Source organism: Crassostrea angulata, chromosome 10 (genome assembly GCF_025612915.1).
Source record: "Crassostrea angulata isolate pt1a10 chromosome 10, ASM2561291v2, whole genome shotgun sequence".
NCBI lineage: Eukaryota > Metazoa > Mollusca > Bivalvia > Ostreida > Ostreidae > Magallana > Magallana angulata.
The window spans coordinates 50,123,965-50,144,332 of record NC_069120.1 but is presented as its reverse complement, the minus strand read 5'-3'; the positions used below and the strand labels follow the sequence as shown (position 1 = coordinate 50,144,332).

The 20,368-nt window shown below is 36.2% G+C and overlaps 1 protein-coding gene across 2 annotated transcripts; it reads left to right on the top strand.

The window, feature by feature from the left end:
* The first annotated feature begins 633 nt into the window (after window positions 1-633).
* LOC128166726 (regulatory-associated protein of mTOR-like) lies at window positions 634-19,875 on the top strand. 2 transcript variants are annotated; one of them, XM_052832049.1, is made up of 30 exons: window positions 634-1,236; window positions 1,473-1,730; window positions 1,884-1,964; window positions 2,122-2,268; window positions 2,516-2,694; window positions 3,365-3,424; window positions 3,570-3,670; window positions 3,811-3,955; window positions 4,270-4,450; window positions 4,560-4,643; window positions 4,825-4,935; window positions 5,091-5,165; window positions 5,335-5,400; window positions 5,585-5,683; window positions 5,957-6,049; window positions 6,331-6,468; window positions 8,585-8,711; window positions 10,498-10,733; window positions 11,191-11,285; window positions 11,402-11,561; window positions 11,787-12,000; window positions 12,395-12,509; window positions 12,622-12,746; window positions 14,902-15,009; window positions 15,247-15,353; window positions 15,661-15,791; window positions 16,126-16,212; window positions 16,467-16,583; window positions 17,844-17,973; window positions 18,313-19,875. In XM_052832049.1, exons 1-30 carry the CDS (start codon window positions 1,078-1,080, stop codon window positions 18,379-18,381), a joined length of 3,798 nt encoding a protein of 1,265 aa, XP_052688009.1. In that variant the 5' UTR covers window positions 634-1,077; the 3' UTR covers window positions 18,382-19,875. The 2 variants fall into 2 exon arrangements, with proteins under 2 accessions (XP_052688009.1, XP_052688008.1); XM_052832048.1 differs by having other exon boundaries at window positions 8,585-8,741.
* The last annotated feature ends 493 nt before the right edge of the window (window positions 19,876-20,368 follow it).

Genomic DNA, 20,368 nt, shown 5'->3' with positions numbered 1-20,368 from the left:
CGTTCATACCGGGCATACCCACTGTGTGATTATAATCGTCGTCCATATTTTGTGTATATTGAGTCAATTATGATGATTCGATAAGTTTCTCAAAATAAAATGCACATGCAAAAAAACAACATGCGGCGAATCAAACTTCAGACAACTTTTAAAGATCTGTATTTGCTTATATACATGTACTTTGTTTCTTTTACACAGTGTTTATACATCTAATATTGCACCATGGTCAGGTATCAATTTTTATATTACGTCACAAGTATGACGCAGCTACGACGGAAGACCTAATCGTTGCTTGCAACGAGCTCGTCTCTAGTTTGAACATCTATTTCTTGAAATTGTTTTCCCCTCCCCAGCGACAAATGTACCACCATCAAAAAAAGACAATTCTAACTTTTATGTTAAAGCAGAAACATGTATAACATAGTTCATATATACGTCCCTGGTTAAAGTTCCTTTTTTATTCATTTATGGAAATTTCAACCAACACGTAAGTACATTAATATTCTAATTATAAACTAAATTATGATTGTAAAGCTAAAAATGAAAATAATGTAGATGCTTTCATAAAATTATCACCCAATTTCCGATAAATGGTTTCATTTGGGTCCTCTTGTGTAAATCAATTGAAATATCACGCCCGAACCCGATCTAATTAAATAAACATTTTACTTTAGAGTTAACGAACCTCGATCATTTATCGCTGAATTTTGGTCATCTAATCAAGGAAATGTTGTAATACTTCAGGTGGATTTCATGCAATTCATTCGTTTCTTCTATATTTGCACATCGCGTTCATTTACACAATTTCGCTCATTAGTGAGATCTTGTATTACAAGTTATCTCACATGGTTATGATGGTATGACTTAACTGGGTTTAATTGCGTTTTGTGTCACCAAAAACGAAGTTACAGAGAAATTATTGAAGATACAAATTTACCTTTTTCTCAGTGTTTCTATTTGACACAAAATGATGTCTCTGTTTTTTGTAAAAAAGCAGAATATGTCGAGGTACCACTGTAAACAAATAAATTATTGTGTCCCTGGACAGAAAAACGTGTAAAACTTTTATTGCTTAAAATGTCGAGTGAATTAGAAGTGCCATTTATCAACGAGATTCACGAGGAAGAGGAGGAGGCAAGCGATTGGGACTTGTTGATTGCTTTTAATGAATTGAGACACCGTGAGAAAATACAGGGGTCAAAGAAAGTGGCTCAAACATGGAGAATGAAAGAGAGGGTATGCAGTATAAAGCACATGTTTTCATGAGATTATTGAGTTTATTTAGCTCTGTTATCCTCCCTCATGTATGCCACATCTCTTAAAAATTATAACCTGTAATTTGCAATTAATTTATCTGTCAGTGTCATGCTAATCATGCTTATGTACCTCTTATATGAAACTGAAACTGGGCATGTAGACAAGTAAAGAAATCTGTTTCAATGTTTATAGAATGTATTTTGAATTTAATACAGATGAAAACAGTGAGTGTGGCCCTGGTGTTATGTTTAAATGTTGGAGTTGACCCTCCTGATGTTGTGAAGACCTCCCCATGTGCACGGTTGGAATGTTGGATCGATCCCCTCAGCTCCCAGAAAGCTCTGGAGGCCATTGGGGCTAATCTACAAAAACAGTATGAAAGATGGCAGCCCAGGGCTAGGTACAAGCAAAGCCTGGACCCAACTGTGGATGAAGTGAAAAAACTATGCTCATCACTCAGACGGAATGCCAAAGTAAATGTTGATCCAGTTTTTAAGAACTTTATTCAGACATTGATTGCTTAATTTAAATTTTAGTTTTGAATCTTGGAATAGTTATCAGTGGAAAATTGATAAATTTGAAATATTCTGTTGTTATTGGTAATACGGAGTTGTTTTTTATCACAGGAGGAAAGAGTTTTATTCCATTACAATGGCCATGGTGTACCAAAACCTACAGTTAATGGAGAAATATGGGTGTTCAATAAGGTATGGCATAAAAAGGCACATTAAGAAAACTTTGTCTTTTAATTTCAAAATCTAGTGAACAAAATTCTTACGAGATTAAAGGACAAAACTATCTCTTTGTCAACTGAAAATCTTTTGAATGAGTTGTTTCAATGGATTCTCTGGTTATATTTATCAGAGCTACACCCAGTACATCCCGCTGTCTGTGTACGACCTGCAGACTTGGATGGGCAGCCCCTCCATCTATGTGTATGACTGCTCCAATGCCGGGATCATCATAGAGCTCTTCAGACAGTTCTCGCAACAAAGGGAGTCAGAACTTGAGGTAAACAAGAAAAAGGAAAAACAAGCATGAACAGCTTTTGATGAAGACATATTTAAAGGTGTAGATGATTCGTGATGAATATATATATCCTTATATTCTTCTCCATGGAAAAGAAATTACAGAAATGCTGTATTCTTTTGATTTTGTACTTGAAATGTGAAATATGTTGGAGGGAAAGCTATATTTTCAGTATTTGACGAATACAGGAAATTCATGTACCGGTATATGCATATCTCTGTATCTTTAGTCTGGGCTGAATGGATCCACCCCAAGGTTCGGTAGCCCCACCCCAGCTGTCTCCTCCGTCAGAAATTGTATCCAGCTCGCCGCATGTGGAGTATCTGAGTTACTTCCCATGAATTCAGAGCTGCCTGCCGATCTCTTCACTTCCTGCCTCACTACACCAATCAGAATAGCTCTAAAATGGTTCGTAAAGTTCGTAAACAAGCCTTCTTGACAGTGCTCAGTGATAGAACTTACTATATACTGTTTATACATGTACAATGTATTCAATAATTGAAATGTGAAAACCCGGATATGTGATGTCTCATTAACATAAACCTTAAGGTACCTCACTACACCTAGACTTGTACTTTTTAAGACACTACGTCAGAAGAGGGCGTTTTAAATGTTTTGTTAAACTGTTTGTATCAATAGATTCAGATGTATATTGTCTTAGCTCAGTGGTTAAAGTATCAGGCTTGTGAACCGCAGGTCATGAGTTTGAATCCACCTGGGGCTTTTGTTTATGTTTACTGAATGAAATTTTTGAAAATCCAATTTTTATCTAAAATTGCACATTTTTTCGCCTATTTGATATAGATACTTTTTATCCATCATGCTTTCTCTCATAATCAAGTAATTTTCTGCTGATTTGAGAAACTATTTCAAGGTGTAGTGAGGCACCTTAAAAATGGTTTCTCAAATCAGCCTTTACAATACTGCTCAGTTATTGGAATTATGCATTTTTCATGTACTGTTTAAACAAAGTGTTCAATAGTTGAAAGCCCAGGCTGGTTAACAGCTTGGAATAAACTTGATCCTGTTTATACGAGATCTATAGACTTCATTTAAATGTTGAATTATTTTATTGTAGGTATGTTCTCCAAAATACTGGGCGATTAGTACCAAATATTACCTTGGATCTGGTTGATAAGTAAGTATTTAGGTCAATCATAGAGATGGCTATGTCACATATCAGCTGAAATTATTTTTTTTTATACATGTAATTCAACCATATTATCAATATATGAAAATTAAACCTAGGTTGTGTTTAATGAAAAAGAAATTTAATTTTGCAGGGTTCCAGGTCAGTTGAATGATAGAAGAACAATGCTAGGCGAACTGAACTGGATTTTTACTGCCATCACAGACACCATAGCATGGAACACCCTGCCAAGAGGTAAGGATGGTACTTAATCATATAGATTAGTCTGAGACCTTTGTTAAATGAGCTTTTATATTTTGCATTTGTGCATCAATTTGATGTTTTTGTAAACATAAATTTCATGCACTTAATCTTCTTAAAATTCCCCTTTATAGAGCTGTTTCAGAAGTTATTTAGACAGGACTTGTTAGTTGCCAGTCTGTTTCGTAACTTTCTATTGGCTGAGAGAATAATGAGGTCGTATAACTGTACGCCAATGTCAAGTCCCCGCCTCCCTCCCACGTACCAGCACCCCATGTGGTAAGTCTGTACTTCATTATTATTATTTCATCAGTTTATACAGAGGATAACTTTTCAGTTTTCAAGATTAATCTAATTCAGTTTTATGACGTATCTTTCTTGTGGTGATAATTTTTGAGAATCTTTAGAAATTTGATGTATGTGTGGTGATAATTTTTGTGAATTTTTTAGAAATTTGACATTTGTGTGGTGATAATTTTTGTGAATCTTTGGAAATTTGACATTTGCAAAAATATTCTATTGCACAATCAATTCCACCTTACCGGTAGATTTACATAGCATTGCTTATGAACTCTTGACAATACGTTTGATAGGCAGGCCTGGGACTTGGCCCTGGATATTTGCCTGCAACAATTACCTACCCTGCTGGAGGACGAGAACGCTCAGTTCCACCACAGCCCCTTCTTCACTGAACAGCTGACCGCCTTTCAGGTGTGGCTGTCCTATGGGTCAGAGAAACGAAACCCGCCCGAACAGCTACCTATAGTCCTACAGGTAAGGTTTTATGACAACTAGCAGGATTCTTTACCTGTTTTATCATCCATTATAGCATTTTAGGATTATCAGTGTAAAATTATATAGTTTACCTTCTTCTCCGTTTCAGGTGTTACTAAGTCAGGTGCACAGGCTGAGAGCTTTAGATCTTCTGGGCAGATTTTTGGATTTGGGTCCCTGGGCAGTTAGCCTTGTAAGTCAAATACCATGTACATCTTATTAATATGGTTAAAATTATAAATTTGACATGTAGGATTCTGATATTTTCTATCAAAATGGACATGTAGATTTCATTAAGTCATGCATGTATTAAAGATACTGCCTTCTATGTGTGTCAACATACCGGTATGTGTTTTCCAATTTGACATCTGCAGGCTTTATCCGTTGGAATTTTTCCTTACGTCCTGAAACTTCTCCAGAGTTCAGCAAGAGAGTTGCGCCCCTTACTTGTGTTTATCTGGGCCAAGATTTTGTCTGTTGACAGTGTGAGTTTTAAGTTAAGCAAGTCATGATAATTTGACTTCAAATTTATCTTTAATTTTGGTTTTGAATCTGTATTCTGTGACACAAACTATATTTAAGCACTATACCAGAACATGTATATAAAGTTGTGTATATTTATTTGTGTATTTCTTTTCAGTCCTGTCAGACAGACTTAGTGAAAGACAATGGACACAAGTACTTCCTCTCTGTGTTAGCTGATCCTTACATGCCTGTAAATGTATTTCTTATTATTTTATCTTCTTCAAATCAAACATATGACAGAAATACGCAAGTAAAATGTATATGTAAGTTTTCATTGATGTACATGTATACTGTACTTGTTAATCCTCTGATTTTGTGAGGGTACTGAGTAATCATTTTATTGTTTGTGGATTGCACAGGCAGAGCACAGAACCATGGCAGCCTTTGTTCTGGCCATGATTGTCAACGACTACAAAAACGGGCAGGTAAGTGATTGACTCGCTCAGAAAAAACGCTGTATTGACAACCTTAAAAAATTAGATTTGTTTCCCAAAATATTACTAAAAAGACGATGTTATTATCTAATTAAATAGTTATCAGTTTTATATATTGGCATTGCATTTTATTAACACATTAGTAATTAATTACATTGGATTAATATGATTACAGGATGCTGCGTTACAGGGCAATGTGATCGCCACCTGTCTGGAGCAGTTGTCTGACCCCAGTCCCTCCCTCAGACAGTGGCTGGCCCTCTGTCTCGGAAAGGTCTATACATTTATTTAAGGAGAAGATTTATTAATCCTTGCAGTTTCAATCCTATACTTTATTATATGAAAAAAGGCCTTTCTATGTAAGGATATTATTGTTCAGAATGCTTATTGGCAACTAAAAACTGGTCATTTAAATTATTTTCATTCTTATCTTAACATGTTAAGCATTTTGAGTTTTGTTTGTATGCATTCATATTAAAGAAATGGTGTCTTTGGGTCTTCTGAAATGTTGAGAAATCTCTTTATTCAGATTTGATGATATTTATAGGTTTGGTCAAACTTTGACAATGCCCGCTGGTGTGGAGTGAGGGACAGGGCTCATGAGAAATTGTCAGTATTGCTTAATGACCCATCCCCAGAGGTAAGTTTGATTGGATACTGCTGTCTGCTGCTACAAACATCAATATTTGTCAAATACTGTGGAATCTTTAAATCCATTCGGCGTTTTTTTCTAAATCATAAAACTTAGTTTAAAAATTTATTGAAAATGCAAGTAAACTCTGACAACTAATTACATACCTGTTAATTAATGAAAAACAGGAAACCTAAATAATTGTTCTATGAAATAACTGATTCCTCAGTCTTAAAACACAATAAAAGGTTTGTATCTGTTTCCAATAATTACCTGCTTCATTATAACAGGTGAGGGCGAGTGTAGTGTTTGCCCTTGGGACGTTCATCAGTGTGACGGACCGCAGTGACCAGGCCAACAACATCGATCTGGGGGTGGGGATGATGCTGGCCTCTGTGGGGAACGATGGCAGTCCATTGGTCAGAAAAGTAGGTATACTTCTCAGCAGGGTTCTTCTGACAAATTTTGTGGTTTAATCCATACATACAGGAACACCAGGGCTGTCAAATTGCAGAAGGATGTGTCTTCCCTGGTCCAGCAACTTGAATCCTTGGTCTGTAATGAGGTGGTGACATTTTTATTTTAGGAAGTGGTGGTGGCGTTATTTTCCTTGCTCCAGCAGTTTGAGTCCATGTTCACTAATCTTTGATCAGTCCCACGTTCACTAACTTACCGTATATACTCGCTTATAAGTCGGTATTTTGGGAGTAGAAATTTGAATATAAAGTAGGGGTCCGACTTATAGGCATGACATACAATCAGATAATTTTTCCATTGAGTAAAACTTCGTTTTTTGGTGCAATTTTGCTTCCAACTTTTGACTTGCAATCCCTATACTTGACGTTTTAATTTTACTAAAAAGATAAACACTTAATAAATACATTGAAAGTTTCAACTGTATTTCTTAAAATATGAACAAGGTTTATTTGATAGTATTTCATATTTATTTGTTTAAAAAAAATAAAGATCGTTTTATAATCATTCATAATTAAATACACCTGAGGTGATAATAGCTATATTGGTGGCTGTAGGTGGCATGTCACCTAAAACAACACAAGCTAACACACCACTTTTAAAAGGGGCTATACCATCTTAATCAGTCAACAGGGGATCAAAATCACTACTGGCACTGTACCAGTTATCGGCTATAATTTAACGTTTTCTTTTCGTGTTTCCTTATTTCTTGATATATTGGAATAAAACTTTTAATACTTTAAATTGTGAACTCCTTATTTATCCATCGGTTAGATTATATTATCATTTAGAACCCAAAACATATTGTTTCTGTGCTTTTTAACACGCCCCGAATTTGCGGAGGTTTTATGATTTACTGTACCAGTTATTGGCTTCGTGGTAAGAACATAGTAAAATCCTTGTACATGTTGATTTTATATTCTGCAAAGTGTTGATTGAATTATGTCCCTTGCGGGGTCAGCCTATTGGTCTTAGGGGTTATTATACATAAATAAAACAAAAAAAATTATTCTTTTATCATCATACGGTAATACACACAATCGTACGCTAATCAATGCATGATTATACAATCACGCGTTCAACTGCGCAGTGGATCTCTCGGAATTTATTGAGTTCCTTTTGTTTATAAATGTTATATGTATTGATATTATATGTCAAATCAAAGAAGGGATATAATTACGTATCACAAAGAGGTCATATTCTTTTTTAACTTATTACGTCACTTCCCCCACAGCCGAAAGTGCAAAGATGTAAATCAACGGTAAACAATGATCGTTAAAGCTCATGTTTAAAACATATTGAGGAAAGTTTTCAAACAAACATACTTTTCTTTATTCGAAACAGACGACTGAATTAAAAAATCTCGGAATATTCGCGTGCTATAAACCCGAACCCTCAGTTTAGCCAATAACTGGTCTTAGCCGATAACTGGTACAGTACCAGTATCATTTTATTTTCAATAGTATTTTAAATATTTTTAAAGTTTTCATTAGTGTGTCAATAAAAAAATGGCGTCCAAAACCGAAAGTTATTCATCCAGTATAGATGTCTTAACTGAACACAACACTTTTAAAATGCATTGCATCTAGAAATGATAACAGAGGGGTCAAACACCAATATTTTTTTATCTAGAATATAGTCATGCTTGATAAAATGTGCTTATTTGATTGACAATCTGTAGACTGATTATCCAGAAAAAATTACCCGACTTATAAGAGGGTCAATGGCAAAATCTTGTAAATAAACCTAAAAAATGGCAACCGACTTATAGGCGAACAATACTTATAGGCGAGTATATACAGTACAATATTTCTATTACAGGAAGTAGTCGTAGCGCTTTATTCCCAGGTTCAGCAGTTTGAGTTGCAATTCATTAACCTTTTTGTGATATTTCCATTACTGGAAGGTTGTGGCGCTATCTTCCTTGCTTCAACAGTTTGAGTCACCGTTAACTAACCTTGTTGCGATAGTTCTACATATGTATTACAGGAAGTAGTTGTGGCACTTTCTACCCTGGTAAAGCTGTTTGAGTCGCAGTTCATTAACCATGTTGAGATATTTCTATTACAGGAAGTAGTCGTGGCGCTATCTTCCCTGGTCCAGCAGTTTGAGTCGCAGTTCACTAACGTGGTGGTGCAGTGGATGGAGGAGGAGAAACAGAAGGAGAAGAGCGCCACTGTGACCGGGGAGGTCCCTGGTGGGTGGAATCTTGTATCTGGCACCACTGGTAACCACGTCCTGTCCTCTGTGCCTTCTGTCTGTTGTCTCTTTTTGTATGGGAGAGGGTTTCTTCTGGAAACTGATTACAACATTTTATTTGGCCATTAAAAATTAATGTATTGTTTGTAAGCTTATGATTTTGAAATATATTGCAATTTTTTTTTTATTTTATTTAAGTTTTCAAGAGTTAATATCTCATTTCTGTCAACTCAAGTTTCCTCAAAATTCATTAAGAAAATTAATGTTTTTATCCTTCAATGATTATATAGTAATGCTTGAGGAAATAAACAATAATTTTTCTTTACCTTTATTGGCAGGATCTATTTAATTTTTTTATGATTTTTGATATCATTAACCAAAGACTGCTAGTATTATATTTGGGAGGATATCAGATTGAAAAATTATTTTACTTGAGTTCAAAGTCTTAATGTTTTCAGAAGAAGCCCTTTTCTTAATAACTAGAAAAAATGTTTTAGTTGTCAATTAAGACATTTCATTTATTATGTCGGTGGTAGGGAGATCTATGTATTCTAACATAAATCATGTTATCTGCAGCAAAAATTATCAGTTACATTTTTTTTTATGGTGAATGATATCTGTAGATAATATTCCCCTCTTGACTTAATATAGTATCACAGATTATGTGTATTGGGTGTGTGACTGTGTAAGCTTGTTGGCAAAATTGAAAGAAACCCTTAATTCCTACTTAAGAACTGTAGGCCCCCTAAAAAATTAATTTATTGGTTCTCAAGCCAAATATTTAACAGGCAAGCATTTTATTTTTATTGTAAAAATTTGCAAAGGGGAATAACTCAATATTTATATTTTATACTAAAATTTGAAAAACTTATTTATTCCTTGTTTCTTATTGGCAAAAAAAAAAAATCTTGCAGCAGCATTTTCCTTTCGAGGCAGCGGTGCTTAAGAAGCAAACATTTATTTTTTTGCCTAGACAATCTTTGCAAACTTTTTGATTTTTTTATAAGTCAAATCTTAATCATTCCAAAGATAGTCTTGAATTTATCTCTTGAGATTTCTGATATTTTTGTGTAAATGCAATTCAAGGTTTTATTCAAGAGTTAACAATAGAACACAATAAACAAATGACTTAACTTGAATTGGATTACAACACATACGATACCAGTTTCCTATCATGAGGATATGTTTTTCTTAGCAGTTTTCTTGTTTGTATTTTGTTTTTGTTTGTGTTTTATCCACATACTCAGCATACATTGTATAGAAGCCTTTAGACTTTGTATATATTATAACTTTCTTTGGTGCCTTCTCTGTAGCACATGTATAGGTGTTACTAAGAATAAATTGTACACAATATCTTCATATTTATGTGTGGCTAGCCACAGACCCAATTAGTAGTGAGATACATTGTATTCGAGCTTTCTTGTCACGTGGTGTAGGGATATCATAACACATCCATCATATACTTTTTCCTTCAATCACTCTACAGATTAAATTACACTGATTTCTTTCTGCACACTTTTTGATAATCAGAATTCTAACACAACTACGGTAATACAGTAAATTTGTATGAATTTTAAAGCTTTGTATTTCATGTATATATTGTAGATGTATTTCATAATTGCTCTAAAATTCAATCTTCAGATTTCATTTGATGATATAATGCTTTCATAAGATGATATATTACTCTCATTAGAAGTTACATTGCTTTCTGTAGGTGATTAAAAATGCTCTCAATAGATGAAAAATAATATCTTCATGATAGACAACAATCCTTTTTCCTTCAGCTCTCCAGTCCTCTAACTCCACCGCCAACATGGGTGGGTCTTTCATCAGCTCTAGTGACAGCTACTCTGGAGAAAGCACCACTGTGAGGCGGACCTACTCCAGCTCCACCCTGGCAGGCACCACCTTCAGCAGTGTGTACATGACGGTGTGGAAGGTCCTGGTCCAGCTGGCAATGGGGCCACACAGAGAGGTGGCGGACATGGCCAAACAGATCGTCAATACTCTCAAACTCAAGGTAGCCTAAGTCAATACTCTCAAACTCAAGGTAGCCTAAGTCAATACTCTCAAACTCAAGGTAGCCTAAGTCAATACTCTCAAACTCAAGGTAGCCTAAGTCAACTGTTTTATATGGACTGTGGATATAGTTGGTAAAGCTCCTGGCTAGAGCCTAAGGAGACAACAATTATATTTTCATTGTATATTTGCTCATTTCTCTTTTCTTATCATGAAATTTATTATACTTTCCTCATTGTGTGGGAGATATCACCCATGTGACATATAACACGTGCACACATGGCAAAAAATAAAAAATCTACACGTATATGTTTAGAGTTGCATGTACTTAATTCATTTATTCTCATCCATACTCACATAAAGGTACATAAATACAACTTATGTTTAATACATGTACATGATGTGATATGGAGTACCACAGTAGGTGTTTGTATAAACACATATGACTTCTTTTACAGGCCTCACTGAGTGCTCGCCCCACCCATGTGATACAGAACCCCAAGACCTGCTACTCTGCCCCCTCTAGTCCTTCCAATACCGCCCCTATACATGGGTAAGTTGAGCCGTTATAAATACAGTCTTAGATTATTTAGTTTGTTTATCTGTATTGCATATTCATAATTAAAATTATTTTGTAAAATTTATTAGAATTAATTCTGTTTATTTTAGAACTCCTCCACAAAATCACTTCCCAGAGGACCATTCTACTCCTGGTAGTCAAATGAGGCGAGATTATTCCTCCCCCCATCTGTCAGGAAAGGTCAACTCCTACACTAGTCCTCATGTCAGGGGCAAGAAACTGCTCTCCGAGAGGAACTCTTCATCATTGGTATGAGAAAATTATTACTGTAACTTTTTTCAATTATATTTTCCTGTGTTCTTGCATTGCAAAGATATTTTCAAATAATTTCGGATAAGCACCTTAGAAATTGTCAGATTTGTGTGTTCAAAACTTTATATATGATATGCAATTTTGAATATTTTATATATTATACATTTATATCATAATATACTAGTACAATATTAAATATGTTCAAAATAAACAATTTCTCAGATTCACGAAGAGAAGGAGGAAGAACCCAAAAGTCTCAAGTCTACCTCTGTGACGACCGAGTTCTTTGATTGGAGCTGCCGCCATTTTGCCCAGCCGTTGATGCGGCTGTCTGAGGAGCAGGATCCAGAGAGCTCCTCCCACCACAGACGAGAGTTCCGGTTCCTCCGGAACAACAATGTCAGACAGGAGGCCAGAGAGGAACAAATCAGGGCAGGTATGTGGAAGGTCATATACTGTCAAGAGTGTGAGGATTCTCAGCTAGGAAGCGATGTAAATACCTGTGCAGTGTGCACCCCAATCAAACGAGAGGCATTGTGTAGTAAAGAAACACATGCACATAAACACCACCAATTTTTCATGTGATGGACAGAAGGAAAATATTTAAAAGATACGGAGAATTTTCTGATTTTGATTAAAAGAGTCAATAATGAATTATTTGTATTCCAAATACAAATTAAAGTCATTGTGTAACAAAGGAAAACTTGTCAGAAAAGCCACCTTAACAAACCAACAAATTTTCAAGCACTGGTACTTGATAATATCTTTGTAGTTTGTAATAGTGTTTAAGTGGATAGCCTGTACCATGAATGTTCATTTGAATGTTTCAGGCTTTAACAGGCTAGATGTGGAGGTGTTTGTCAACAAAAACCAGGGAATCCCCTCGGTCATCAAGTTCCATCCGTACGAGGGCCATGTAGCCGTCGCAGACAAGGACGGAATATGGTTAGTCTCGCAAGGCTCTACTATTGTACATGTAAATTTTTAATTTGGACTTGCTAACTGTATATTTCTCTATTTAATGAAATATCAAAAGGTTCATTGTGTTTGTTTTTAGTTTTTGGGATTGGGAACAGGGAACAAAGATTAACTACATTTACAATGAGAACCTGAAGAACACTAAGATATCAGCCATGGACTTCATCAACCCTCACGATGAGTCTCTGTTGTTGTGTGGAACAGGTGAGTACATGTATAGAGACATCAGCCATGGACTTCATCAACCCTCACGATGAGTCTCTGTTGTTGTGTGGAACAGGTGAGTACATGTATAGAGACATCAGCCATGGATTTCATCAACCCTCACAATGAGTCTCTGTTGTTGTGTGGAACAGGTGAGTACATGTATAGAGACATCAGCCATGGACTTCATCAACCCTCATGATGAGTCCCTGTTATTGTGTGGAACAGGTGAGTACATGTATAGAGACATCAGCCATGGACTTCATCAACCCTCACAATGAGTTCCTGTTGTTGTGTGGAACAGGTGAGTACATGTATAGAGACATCAGCCATGGACTTCATCAACCCTCACGATGAGTCTCTGTTGTTGTGTGGAACAGGTGAGTACATGTATAGAGACATCAGCCATGGACTTCATCAACCCTCACAATGAGTCCTGTTGTTGTGTGGAACAGGTGAGTACATGTATAGAGACATCAGCCATGGACTTCATCAACCCTCACAATGAGTCCCTGTTGTTGTGTGGAACAGGTGAGTACATGTATAGAGATATCAGCCATGGACTTCATCAACCCTCACGATGAGTTCCTGTTGTTGTGTGGAACAGGTGAGTACATGTATAGAGACATCAGCCATGGACTTCATCAACCCTCACAATGAGTCCCTGTTATTGTGTGGAACAGGTGAGTACATGTATAGAGACATCAGCCATGGACTTCATCAACCCTCACGATGAGTCCCTGTTGTTGTGTGGAACAGATGAGTACATGTATAGAGATATCAGCCATGGACTTCATCAACCCTCACGATGAGTTCCTGTTGTTGTGTGGAACAGGTGAGTACATGTATAGAGACATCAGCCATGGACTTCATCAACCCTCACGATGAGTCCCTGTTATTGTGTGGAACAGGTGAGTACATGTATAGAGACATCAGCCATGGACTTCATCAACCCTCACAATGAGTCCCTGTTATTGTGTGGAACAGGTGAGTAGATGTATTGAGACATCAGCCATGGACTTCATCAACCCTCACAATGAGTCCCTGTTATTGTGTGGAACAGGTGAGTACATGTATAGAGACATCAGCCATGGACTTCATCAACCCTCACAATGAGTCCCTGTTGTTGTGTGGAACAGGTGAGTACATGTATAGAGATATCAGCCATGGACTTCATCAACCCTCACAATGAGTTCCTGTTGTTGTGTGGAACAGGTGAGTACATGTATAGAGACATCAGCCATGGACTTCATCAACCCTCACAATGAGTCCCTGTTATTGTGTGGAACAGGTGAGTACATGTATAGAGACATCAGCCATGGACTTCATCAACCCTCACGATGAGTCCCTGTTGTTGTGTGGAACAGGTGAGTACATGTATAGAGACATCAGCCATGGACTTCATCAACCCTCACGATGAGTCCCTGTTGTTGTGTGGAACAGGTGAGTACATGTATAGAGACACTGCAGCCATGGACTTCATCAACCCTCACAATGAGTCCCTGTTGTTGTGTGGAACAGGTGAGTACATGTATAGAGACACTGCAGCCATGGACTTCATCAACCCTCACAATGAGTCCCTGTTATTGTGTGGAACAGGTGAGTACATGTATAGAGACACTGCAGCCATGGACTTCATCAACCCTCAAAATGAGTCCCTGTTGTTGTGTGGAACAGGTGAGTACATGTATAGAGACACTGCAGCCATGGACTTCATCAACCCTCACAATGAGTCCCTGTTGTTGTGTGGAACAGGTGAGTACATGTATAGAGACACTGCAGCCATGGACTTCATCAACCCTCACAATGAGTCCCTGTTGTTGTGTGGAACAGGTGAGTACATGTATAGAGATATCAGCCATGGACTTCATCAACCCTCACAATGAGTCCCTGTTATTGTGTGACATTAGGATCAACAAATTCACTAATCCTCAAAATGATTCGCAAATTTACCTCATAAAACTGGTATGTTATAGTTTGAGATAAACATCATGTACTTCCAGTACTCTGTTATTCATTCTGTAGAATGCTTTCCTGTTTTGAGCTTTACATGTTTTGACCACTGGTATTTTGACCCAGCCCTATATTTTATTTTACATGTATCTGAATATATATGTATGTATTTGACATTAACAGATGTGTCATTGTTTGACAGATGATGGTTCGGTCCGGATATGGAGGAACTACCTATCAGAGGGGTATGATGGGAAGGAACTGGTGACGGCATTTCAAGCCATATCTGACCTCATTCCTACTGTCAGACGTAAGTTTCTGTATTGGGTAAATGACTGCGTATGGTTAGGGTAGTTGACCCAATCACAGGTGTTAAAGCAAATTCATATAATACATGTAATAGAACATTGATAAAAATCCCAGTGGTATTAAAACTGTTTAAAACTAGAAATTGATCCCATGACGTATTTGATTCGAATAACTTAAAGGATACATGCATTTACACATGTACATTAACAGACAATGAATGGAACTCTGTATTTTGTAGGAGCTGGACTTGTGCTGGATTGGGAGCAGGAATCTGGAATGTTACTGGCCTCAGGGGATGTCCGAATCATACGGATCTGGGATTCTCAAAGGGAAACCAAAGTACAGGTAAGTTCATAAGGAACCTGATGGTAATAGAGGGAATTAGATGAGAATCTAGTTGTAGATGTTAAAACAAGAGGTTTGAATAAAGTCTCCACAAAAGAGAGTGAGGATGAAGGAAAAGAAATCAACAAATTTTTCAATCTTTATAAAGTTTGGCAGTATGTTTAAACCTTTTCGGTTGTTTGAAAACATTTTTGTGGTGTACAGTGTACATGTATGTGCTGTTTACTTCGAGTTTTCTGTGGTTTGTTACCAATTGTTTACTGTCCACTGTATGTGTACCTGTAGTTTAATGTATGTTTACCTGTAGGACATACCAACCGGAGCAGAGAGCTGTGTGACCAGTCTGGCCTCGGACTCGTTCGGCCGGTCTCTGCTGATTGCAGGTTGTGGTGATGGATCTGTACGGCTGTTTGACAGACGACTAGCTCCATCAGAATGGTCAGCAAAGTTCTCATTCTTATGTTTTGTTTTAATAAATAGATAATAGCAAACAGTTGGGATAAATCTTGTTTAAGAAAACTTATTTTAAAAAAGAAATATATTACTGTATACGGGGTATTTTCACCCCATGTAATTTTTGCCCTATACACCTGCAAACAGTTTCACCTGATCTTGAATTTGCCCAGACACAATTTTAAATTTGCCAAGTCTTATATTAGCCCATTGACAACGAGGGCAAAAGGGGCAAAAATAAAAGGGGGCAAGTATTTCCCTGTATACAGTACACATAATGTATTACATGTAGCACTGAGGCCACTGTTCTCCTTTTCAGTCGAGTTATGACTCTCAGGGAGCATAATAGATGGGTTGTCAAAGTTCACCTCCAGAAGGGTTCTGAGGGCAAAATTGTTAGTGCAAGGTGAGTCCAAGATAGACGCCTCACATCTTATACACAGGCAACATCGCCACATATGATTCACATATGTGAATCATATGTAGATCATATGATTTGTTTCATATGAGATCATGATACACATATGATTATCATATGATTCTCATATGAAAGGCAATACAAATGGAATCATATGTGGCGAAATTGCCTATGCATGATTCATTACCGGTACTCTTTGATCAACTTGTTCCTTAACCACTGACAATCTTTGCTATTTTCAGTAATGCTGGAGATGTGAGGTTTTGGGACCCGAGGTTCACAGAGTCGGTGAGAACACTGAACCTTACCCAGGGAATCACAGCACTGGAGATTCACAAACACGCTGATGTGTTAGCTTGGTGAGTGTCAACATTCACAGACATCATTCCATTTAATGTTAATTATTTTCTCAGGCAGAAGAAAGCGTAATAGTTAAACTTTAGATGATTTACAGGCAGCTGTGTTGTTTGTAAACTCACGTCACATTCCTGTTCAAGTTATCAGATTCTCAGCCTGATAAATCTCAGAACATTGAGAGTATCTATTTTTATTATACCCCCCGCAAACAAAGTTTGGGGGGGTATATAGGAATCACCTTGTCCGTCTGTCCGTCCGTCTGTCTGTGCAATCGTGTCCAGTCCATATCTTTCTTATGGAGAAACATTGGAAGTTCTTACTTCACACAAAGATTGCTTATGACCTAAGGGTGTGTCATGACCTTGACCCAAGGTCATTCGGGCAAGGTCAAGGTCACTGGCAGAAAAAATACAAAATTTGAGTCCGGTCCATATCTTTCTTATGGAGAATTATTGGAAGTTCTAACTTCACACAAAGATTGCTTATGACCTAAGGGTGTGTCATGACCTTGATCCAAGGTCATTCGGTCAAGGTCACTGGCAGAAAAAATACATAATTCGTGTCCTGTCCATATCTTTCTCATGGAGAGTTATTGGAAGTTCTTACTTCACACAAAGATTGCTTATGACTAAGGGTGTGTCATGACCTTCACCCAAGGTCATTTTGGCATGGTCAAGGTCACTGGCAGAAAAAGTGCAAAATTTGTGTCCGGTCCATATCTTTGTTATGGAGAAACATTGGAAGTTCTTAATTCACACAAAGATTGCTTATGACCTAAATGTGTGTCATGACCTTGATCCAAGGTCATTTGGGCAAGGTCAAGGTCGTTGGGAGATAGTGCAAAATTTGTGTCCGGTCATTATCTTTCTTATGGAGAAGCATTGAATGTTCTAACTTCACACAAATATTGCTTAGGACCAAAGGGTGTGTCATGACCTTGACCCAAGGTCATTTGGGCAAGGTCAAGGTCACTGGCAGAAAAAGTGCAAAATTCGTGTCCGGTCATTATCTTTCTTATGGAGAAGCATTGAATGTTCTTACTTCACACAAATATAGCTTATGACCAACAGTTGAAAAAAAAAAAAGGGAGCAGTTGTTATTTATAGAAAATGGACGGTGAAATTGATTCATCCAATATTTTCTATAATTGGAAAAATACACGCATTATGATTTTTATCTTAGCGGGGGGTATCAATTGTGAGCTTGCTCACAGTACCTCTAGTTAATCAAGTTGTTCAGAAGAATGTTTTCTGTTGTTGCAGTGGTTCCCCTAACCAGTTCATCGGTGTATACAACACGTCGGGGGACAACCTGAGCACCATCAAGTACCACGAGGGATTCCTGGGACAGAGGATTGGCGCTGCCAGCTGTCTGGCATTCCATCCATACAAGGTACATAACTCCTCTCATCTAATGTATTTCCTGGTGTTGTTTTCATGGTCTTTTCATAATTTTTTGTTTGACAGTGTTTTTTTCTATGAGGAACTGTTTAATTATTTTTCCAGAGTTATTGAATTTAGTTGATTCATGAAACTTTCTAAAGATGAATATGTTATATGTATTTAATTTATTTTGATGACATAGATTCAGCAAATCAATAACATTCACACAAGTATACTGAAGATTATTAGAAATGTCAGCATGATGCAAGATTCAATCCATATGTAAACAAGTGCTCTAGATAAACAAGCACATTTAACAAATATTGTTTTAACAATTATTGTTTTACAGGTGAAGCTTGCCGCGGGAAGTACGGACAGTTTTATTTCCGTCTACTCTACACCAGTGAAGCGCAGCTGATGACGGCCCAGGCGTTTTATGTTTACTTTGTCTTTCATTTTAATCATTTTAAAATCAATTGTTTTATTGAATATATTGTTTCGAAGGACAATTCAATGATGAAGATGGTAAATTAAAATGTGCATATTATTGTACATATACAATGTACATGTATATATTCATAATCATGTATGTTAGATTAGCATATAATGTAAAATAGGTCTTGCATGTAGGTGTGTGTACATATATACGTTTGTACTTTTAGCTAGCCATTGTGGGCTCTAATATTGGTATACTTCTAGATCATGTGTATAAAGATAGATATACATGTATATAAATATATAAGGCTTCTGCTGAGGATCTGTGTCAGTGATTGTATTATAGTCATCACCGGTCATTGTGTGTGTTTATTGGTTTGCTTCCAGCGAGTATTTTATTTGCAAATAGGTGTCATTGTTTTATGTACAGAAAGTTGAATGAATTGTCCATGTATCATGATTAAGAGAATTTGAATTGGCATCTACACACACAGGTGAAAACAACATTTCGTTTCTTTGTATGCATGGAAAATGCATGTCATGTAGATTAATATATATATATCTATATAATAGTAATTATTTTGTACATGTGAATAAAATGTATACATCTTATTTAAATGTACATTTGATTTACGTGAATTTAATGATATTAATAAATGTGTTTGATTTTAGTGATTTATAGTGCAAAATGATAATGCACAATTAAGTGAGTTTGTATTTCGCTTATTATTCAATTGTATATTGTACATCAACGTCCTCAATAATATTTTTAAAATTACTGAATATGAATTGTTATAAAAATGAATTGTAGTGAAAATGAATTGAGATACATCTACCGGTATATCTAAAGGTAGACCACAAAAGTTTAGCTTTTGCTTATTAGTAGGGTGTTCAAAGTTTCTAGACTGTTTCCATGGAAATGCATGTGATACATGTATTTAATGTACTGAAGATGATTTTTAATCTAAATTACCAATTTGAATGTAGATATGAATTATTGTTGAAAAGAAAGATTGAAAAAACGAAGAAATTTTGTTATGCTGGACCAGTATGTGAGAAGCGAGAGTGATGAGTTTTATCTCAAGTTGTTTGTGTGTATTTACCAATATTAAATGTGAACATAGTAGATATATCAATAAGGAATTATCATGTGTGGAAACTTAGCAAAAGAGGTCCATTTGATGTCTTTACTAATTTGGTATATTGTTTAATATTGATAATACATGCAACACATGTAGAAGCATTATTACAAACATATACTTTATATCAACAAGTAAGCAATGCAAAACATGTATACCCTTTTAAAAGACCTTGTGATTTATTATTGCATTACCAAAGAGACAATTACTGAAGATGTTTGAACTACCTGTCGTGAAATGGTCAAATGAACAACTATCTTATAATTCAGCAACATCTATTTCCTTTGTTCCTACTCTTGTGTTGGACCTATGCAATAAAAATTATATGAACAAATGTATACTTAATGTTTTCTTTTGTTCTAAATAGCAAAAATAATACTGGCAGGCTACATATTATTTAAGGAGCATTTTGATTTTTTCTATCAAGATTTAAATATCGTATCGAGACAAAGAAACACTGGTGCATTTTAATTACAAAACATGGCTCCTCACCAATAAAAACTGAGTACAGTGTGTTCTGTGATACAGGTACTAGTAAAAATTATCATAATGTTTAAGGAATGAATTCAATATTTATTTGTTTTATACGATATAAAATGGTTTGGGGCAGTTTACGCTTTATAAACCGCAAATCGGTTTATAAAAAAGCGTAAACTGTTTCAAACCATTTTATATCGTATAAAACTAATAAATATTGAATTCATTGCTTATAATTTAATTTTTTTACTCTTCAATGAATGTAAAAACGGTCATTTGACCTTTAAAATGACGAAAAATTGTACAAAATTCAAACGTAACGTCAGGTGTATTGATTTGTTTTTTACGTTAGTC

Excerpts from the sequence above, each read along its gene's own strand:
- LOC128166726 (XM_052832048.1), top strand. The coding sequence starts at position 1,078 with ATGTCGAGTGAATTAGAAGTGCCATTTATCAACGAGATTCACGAGGAA. Across the intron at positions 16,213-16,466 it reads GGCAAAATTGTTAGTGCAAG|TAATGCTGGAGATGTGAGGT; the intron begins GTGAGTCCAAGA and ends TGCTATTTTCAG. Across the intron at positions 16,584-17,843 it reads CACGCTGATGTGTTAGCTTG|TGGTTCCCCTAACCAGTTCA; the intron begins GTGAGTGTCAAC and ends CTGTTGTTGCAG.